This window comes from Cryptomeria japonica, chromosome 5 (genome assembly GCF_030272615.1).
Source record: "Cryptomeria japonica chromosome 5, Sugi_1.0, whole genome shotgun sequence".
Taxonomy (NCBI): domain Eukaryota; kingdom Viridiplantae; phylum Streptophyta; class Pinopsida; order Cupressales; family Cupressaceae; genus Cryptomeria; species Cryptomeria japonica.
In genome coordinates, this window is record NC_081409.1 from 155,529,780 (window position 1) to 155,537,716 (window position 7,937).

A 7,937-nucleotide genomic window follows, 5' to 3' on the forward strand; every position below is an offset into this window, starting at 1 on the left:
AGGTGGGTGTGGGGTTTTTGCACGATAACATGATTTTGGTATCCATTGTTTTGATCAAATCATTCATGGCTTTTCCCCTCTCTTCTCTTAGGTATTGGAGGTGTGAGATAGTAGTTAGATTCAATATTTTGCAAGTACATAGGCACTACTAGAATGCTATCAAAGTGTAAAGTGAAGTGTGATGATATTGCATCATGTTCATCAAATTAATACTAACTTGTTCTCTTTCTATGGTGGAGTTTTTTCCTATAAGAATTTCTCCCCTTAAATCTTGTGTTACTATGTCTTGTTGATCTTATTCATATTGTTGATTTTTGTTTCCATATTTAATATTTATCGAGTAACCACTATTAGGAAATTAACTTTAGATTTACATAACACATCATAAATTTTTTATTGTTATAACTTTTCACTTTGTTTCTCATCATTTAAAATCTACAAATGTATAGGTGACTTAAAAAATGGTCTTCTATACTTCATAAAAAAGTGAAGATTTTAGTTGTAATGCACACTATTAATCTCTTTTAAAATGTATCAAGGGTATGAACAACTATCTCTATCATAGCTTGAAAGTCTAAGTATCAAAGTTCCAAAAATTCATCCTATATTTTAATTAACAATAACTAATAGAATTCTAAAACCTTAAATCAGTGTCACAAACAAACACTCAACACCTTCAAATACACTATTAACACTTCAACAAACCATTAATCTTATATATCAATAATTATATATTTAATCCAGACATAATAAGCAATTTCATTTAAAGAAAAGCTTCTTAAAACATTGTTGACAGTCCTTATCTTTACATTTCATAACTTTTTCTGGAATAGATTATACATCCAGAGGGTATTAAAACCTCAAAACACTAGTCTTCTAGAGTGATAGCAAGGAAAGAGTTTAAGATGAATAGTGATTTCGATTTTTGTGAAAACAAAATGATAAGCAGTCAAAAATATTGATGCCCACATCAAAATAATAAAAACTGCAGTTTACAAGTTGTAGGTATATAGTTCAAATCACAGAATCTAATCTCCTAAGCAGAGGGACTGAGCGTGGGAAACATTTACATGTTTATATAGTTAGCTGCCACTGCATTTGTACAAATGGCATCCAAAGAACTTGACTTTCCAGCATCCAAACACCACCATGCTTCAAGGGAGTTCAGATGGGTAAAATCCTCAATTTCAGTCTTATAAACTTCATATTCTAATTTTGGTTTGCATGCACCTTTTACCATGCTCTTCCCATCTTCACCATACTCATACTCTCCAAATGAATGCTCTAATGTAGCCTGCACCTCCTCCTTTGCAGGAGCTTTGCTTGACACAGATAAGCCTGATCTCTGAGCATCAACATCCAAATTACTAATATTACTCTCATCTTTCTTATCAGAATGTTGGACTAATGGACGACGGTCGAATGACTTCAGAGAATTCGCCTTTTTGTAGACTCGACATAATCTTATACCTCCTTTCTCACTATCATCCTGGCAAAAGAAACAAGTTATGTTCAGTAAATAAACAGCATATTTCTAAGTGTTAAGTGGTTCATTTGAAATTATATTAGCATTTTGGTAGGATTCATTTATTAGTGTGATTTTTGGTGAGTTACATAAACAAAATAAGGCTGTTATGTTTAAACAGCACATTCTAAGTGCATTGATTTGTTTAGGTGGTTCATCTGAAATTGTATTAGCAATTCTAGTAGAATCCACCTATTAGTGTGATTTTAGATGGGCAACATAAACAAGACCGCTAAACTTAAACAGAACATTCTAAGCATTGATTTGTTAAGGTGGCTCGTCTTAAATTATATTAGTGACTATGATATGACCCACCTATTGGTGTGATTTCAGATGAGCCAAGTAAACAAAAAGGTTAAGCTTCTAAGCATTGACTTGTTTAAGTGACTCATCTGAAAATTATATTATCGACTCTGATAAAACCCATCTATTAGTGTAATTTCAAATGAACCACATAAACGAATCAAAGCTGAAAACATACCCGTTTAAACCAAACCCTAATTAATGCATGAACAAAATAAAATGGTTGACTTACTTGAAGAAGTCTATATTCATTCATTATCCAATCAGTCTTATGGCCTTTGAGAGCCCTCCCTCTGTAAAAAACCAGAGTTTTCCTAAGCCCAATGGCTGTTGAAGTAGAATGAACATAAACCGGCCTATCTGTTCCAGTGGCTTTCCAGAATCCTTCTTTAGTAATTCTGTTGGGTCTTCCATCATTGTGCCCACGAGGCTTAACAAAGAAGAACCATTCTCTGTCTGCTCCATTAAGATCCAAGCCTGCATTCAAAACACCATTTTTAAGAAAACAGAGACAACATAACAGATATATGACAGAAATCTCAGATGAATAATTTCTTACCAGGAAGGTCCCAAGGTTCGTAAGCATAGAGATCAAGCTCTTGAATTGGACTGAATTTGAGTAGCTTCTTGTCCACTTTGCGCCGAAGATAAAAACCCACCAATTCTTCCTCTGTGGGGTGGAAGCGAAACCCAGGCAAGTTTTTCAGCTGATGATCTTCTTGCTCGCATGTTGAATCCATGTCCTCTATTCTGAACTATCTCATTCTGTGTCATAATGTATCACAATGTATTACATTTTATATCTGAATAATTTCTCTTCTCAGAAAGTTCGTCCCATGTCATGGAAGGATAATGGCAAGAATTGTGAAGGCGCTCAGAAATTATTCACCGCACAAGTCAAATGGAAAAAGTCTTGGACTTGAAGTTCTGAGAAATTTCTTCGAGCTTTCATTCAGTGGTGGAGATTGTCTTTGATTTTTTCTCTGTCTATGCGTCCTCGCTTCTTCGTGGAAGTGGCAACCATCACAATCATGTTACATATCTTTTGTATTTTATATACTTTTCTTAGAGTTACACAACCAAGGAGTCAATATCTGATGGGATCTACAAAGCTAAGTTAGTAGTTTTCATTAATTTATTAATTAATTCGACGAATTAATTTACTAATTAATGACAGAGCTAGATTAATTGTAGGGTTCACACATCCCAAAAATGCGGTCGAAGCTATTCTGGTTCCAAAACAGGTCTTTCGTACAACGTGATAGCGACGTGTTAGTCAATCGCAACTGTTTATTGTAAAATCGATGGTGTAAAACGCGCGACTAACATATGTGTTAGTCAATCCGTACTGCCGTTTTGGAGCCAGAATAGACGCGTCCCAAAATTGCTTTCTATAACCACCTTGAGAATAATGGTAGTGTGCATTCATAAGGCCCCTACTATTCTAAGGTAGTTGTTCCCATAGAATAGTAGGGGCACACCATTATGCACGGTTGTAAACAAACAATTTTACCACTATGGCTTTAATTAAATAGTGAATTAATAAGTTTTGTATATGTTATCCATTATCTATGCGAGGCTAAATCTAGGAGAATCCAACTTGAGATCATCATCCATGTTTCCTAACGACTTGACCATTCAATCTATCTTTCAAAGATAATTATTTTAATGTTGAAGTAAGATTGTATAATTAATTCCTAAAAAATATATTAAAGTATTGAATAGTTCAATGGTTAAATAGTCAATGATATTTTATTTTATTCATTCAAATAAATATTTGAGAATAATTAATTAGTCAATTTGTGAGTTGCATCTTAATCAATGTTTTCTTTAGATACAAGTCACATATCACTACAATTTGAAAGAGTCTAATAAATTGATTGCTCTCTCTTTAACCAACCAAATAAAATTGAAATTACAATTTATTTATAAATATCTATTTGACTTTTCTTTTATTTTATTTTGAATACAATTGAAATTTCAACGTATCAATTATTTAAAATCTTTATATGAAAGAAATTTCTCTTTATAAACTGTACCAAGAAATTGCATTAAATTTTTAATTTATTGTATTGTACATTTTTCTAACATGACCAAAACCCTTTCTTAAGATTTTGCTCTTCCTTTCCTTGTTAGTGTGGTATGGTCCAATGTCTTTCTGTTTAACGAACCAAATAAAATTGAAAATACAATTTATTTATAAATATATATTTGACTTTTTTTCTATTTTATTTTAAATATAATTGAAATTTAAACGTATCAATTATTTAAAATCTTTGTATGAAAAAAATTTCTCTTTATAAACCTTACCAGGAAATTGCATAAAAAATTTAATTTATTGTATTCTACATTTTTCTAACATGACCACCAAAACCCTCTTTAAGATTTTGCTCTTCCTTCCTTGTTAGTGTGGTATGGTCCAATGTCTCATTGCAGGAAGAAGAGAGTGTTTTTCAAATGAAATTTAACACTTCAAAATCTAATCCAAAATCAATGTAACTTGCAAGCATGTTCACCTATCTTGGTCCATACTGCATGGGAATTTGATAAAAATAATAGAAAGTATTGATTTGTCAAAAAAAAAAACCATTAATTTGAGTAGAATAGTAGATTGACTGCTGCCACGCTCCACAAAAACTTAGATAATAAGTCTTTGTCTCTTAAAGTAGGTCCACATGGTCTATTTCACCAATTATTTTTTCTCATTATCATTTGACATGGTGGGAGATAGAGATAGTAGTCCCCACACACATGATTTGATTTTTTAAGTTTTTCCAATCATGTCCAATCAATGTGATTTTTATGGAATGATTAAATTGGATGTAAAAAAAAAGTTTTTCAATAAATTTTGATTTGTTGGTAGTGGAAATATGAAGTTATATGATTATTTTTAGTTAAAGTTGTGAGAATTAAAAGATAAAGTTATTTAGATAGAACTCACAATAGTGGTTCCCACTTTTTTTTATCACTTTTGACAATAAGATGAACATTTTTAAAATAATCTTCAACTTCCGACAATTATAACTTTTAAAATATTAAGAATTTGAAGATGATGTAAATTAGTGATTTGTAGCATTTTGTCTGTAGATTCTAAATATATATTTTTTAAATTTTTTTGAAGATTTTTAAAAAAAAATTCCATCTCCTTCTAAAAGTAATTTTTTTTACAGCAAACTACATTTTTTAAGAATGACGTGCCTCCCGAAATGCATAATTTTTTTCTATAAGGGATAAAAACTCAATTCTTTCGAATTTTGGTTTGTAACATCAATATCCAGGGCTTGTTGTTGGTTTGATCGTGATATGTTGAATATTTTTTATTTTATTAAGTTTTGAAGTTCGACTAGCTATAATTTAGACATAGATTTAAGTTTGAACACATAATTTGTTCTATATATATCGAAATTCACTTTAGTTTTTTTGTTAGAAAGAAGACATCAATACCTGGGTCATAGATATTTTTCAAAATAAATTTGAATTAATTTCCTATTTTTTCGAATGCGTTGAACAGAGAAGTTCATGTTTAGTGAAAAACCAATATTCCATAAAATTAAAAAACAAGAACATAATAAATTCACAATGTAATAAAATTATACTCGTTGGAAAGCTTGCTCCGAGCACTACCATCTTATATTTTTGGGTTATCAAGATTCTTTCATTTGTGCCTTGAACCAGAGGCCCGAAGGCAAAAACTTCTCAGAACTCTGAAATATTTGGGGAGAGATCTCTAAAAAGGGGGTTCGAATGAACAACGGTTCGAGCTAAGGGGGGTTCGATCGAACCCCCCTTCACTCGAACCCCTGGGCAAAATAATGATGCGTACTTTCATGTAACGACTGGGTTCGAACGAACTTGACCTTTTGTAACTATCGGCGTTCGTTCCAACCCTAGCCGACCCAATTTTTTTTATTTTTTACATTTTTGTACAGTCATAAATATAAATAATTTTTTGCATTTTTTTACACATAAATGATTAAAACAATTTGCATTTTTGGATGAAAGAAGACATTTGAAAGTTATTTTGAGGGCAATAATTTTAAGATATTTGAAGGTTATTTTAAAAGCATGGGGAACAAGAAGAGAAGGCAAAATAAGACTTCAAGGAATTATTCTCTTGAAACGGAACAAAGATATCGAGAACAATGAAAGCAAAGATATCATGATACAAGTATGTATTTTTTATTTTTATTTCTATTTAATTTTATATGTATTACGTACCAAAAACTGTGTTTATTTGTTAGTATTCGTTAAATATTTTTTATCTAATATTTTAATGAAAATTATTTTAAATATTATTAATTAAATTAAATTAATTAAACTAATTTAATTTATATAATAATTCTATCTTAATTATTTCTAAATGATGTTATTTTTATTAAATTAATTTGAAATAGTAAGATTAAAAATAATCTCATTTTAATTAAAAATAATTGTTTTAATTTGAAATAATATGTGTATTTGCAAATTTCAAATTCCATTAACTTGTTTGTTGTGTAATTGACACTTTCTCTTCCCGCGTAAGTCCATTTATAATAGGTCATGGTTTTAATTTAAAATTTAGATCTTTAGGACACCTCTCTTTCCCATTTATTAGTTATAATTTATAATTTAATCTAGATAGTCCATAAATATAGAATTTAATTTATATTTTGAAACCATGCATCTTTATAGTTTAGCAAACACTTCAATTGGTGCTCTAAAATTAACAAACTTTTCTTTTGTGTCTTCAGCAATAGGCTCTTTTTGTTTTATCCTTAGAAAGGGGCCTACCTCCCTAGTATCTCTTAAGGCTCAGTGAGAGGGAATGACCCAAAGTGGTAACAAGCTAAAGCCAAGCTCTTCGAAGCCACTATAATAAATGTGTTTGTGATGAAAGTTGCAAGCAACGGGTGTTACATGCTGCTATAACGACGTTATGACTCCCCATAAACTCTATAGAGTGCAACCTCTATAGGTTGGGAGGCCTTCCATTTAACGGAGCATAACACATTGTTGATTATAGCCCTTACTAGACACCTTTTGTGTTAGAAGCCAAAAACCTTCTAGTTGTTGGCACAGGAGGTCGGACCTCTGAAGCGACTCACATTCTTATGGTTCTTAGTAGAGATACAAAGTTCACCACGGGGAGCTTTCGTGGGGACTGGTGCTTGGTTGCCCCAAAGAAGTGAGTGCCATGGAGGGGAGCCAGTGGGGTCAAGCACCTAAGTATTTGCTCTGAATTGCGTAGCTCGAGGTAACCCCCCAAGTGAGATTCAACAACTACTGTCTCATCCAGCCCTATGATTTGTGCTTGCATGATCAAAACAATCAAACACTTTCAAACAAACAAACATTGTGTTTTCTTTGTTTTCAAGTGTATGCAAAAATATTTCACATTATACTTGAGTCCCCTTAAAACCTATATTATGTGATACTAGGACCTATTATGTGATATTAAGACCTATTATATGTGATAATACCTATCTTAAATATGACATAATAGACCCTATTATGACATAATAGATCTTATTGTGACTTAATAACATGACCATGTATGCAAAAACATTTCACATTATATACTTGAGTCTGGGCCTTAAGACCTATATTTATGAGATCTTAGGGCCTATTATGTACATGTGATAAATTAATGACCTATTATTGCATAATTTAGGTCCTAATATCACATACATAATAGGTCCTAATATTTGCATAATATAGGTCTTAAGGGGAGTCAAGTATAATGTGAAATGTTTTTGCATACGTGGTCATGTATTAAGTCATAATTAATAAGACCTATTATGTCATAATAGGTTCTAGCTTATATCGTATTTACGACCTACTTAATTGCATGTGATAGGTCCTTTAATATCACATAATATACATGTCTTAAGGGGAGCCAGGTATATTAATGTGAAATGTTTTTGCATATGTGGTCATATTAAGTAATAATAAGGCCTATTATGTGATATTAGGACTTATTATGTGATTATAGGTCTTAAATATGACATAAATTTAGAACTTATTATGTCATAATAGGTTCTATTTATATGACTGGATGTATGCAAAAGCATTTCACATTATACTCAAGAGTCCCCTTTAGACCTATATTATGCAAATATTAGGACCTATT

At 31.4% G+C, this 7,937-nt stretch overlaps 1 protein-coding gene across 1 annotated transcript in view; it reads right to left on the reverse strand.

Moving 5' to 3' along the window:
- Positions 1-755: 755 nt before the first annotated feature.
- Positions 756-7,937, reverse strand: part of LOC131067606 (uncharacterized) — a 73,869-nt gene continuing 66,687 nt past the window's right edge. Inside the window, exons 4-6 of the mRNA XM_058002680.2 lie at positions 2,388-2,583; positions 2,061-2,305; positions 756-1,489 (exon numbers count right to left, since the gene is read on the reverse strand). Of these exons, the coding sequence (XP_057858663.2) occupies positions 1,067-1,489; positions 2,061-2,305; positions 2,388-2,583 (864 nt within the window). The 3' untranslated portion in view covers positions 756-1,066. The remainder of the gene's footprint in view (positions 1,490-2,060; positions 2,306-2,387; positions 2,584-7,937) is intronic.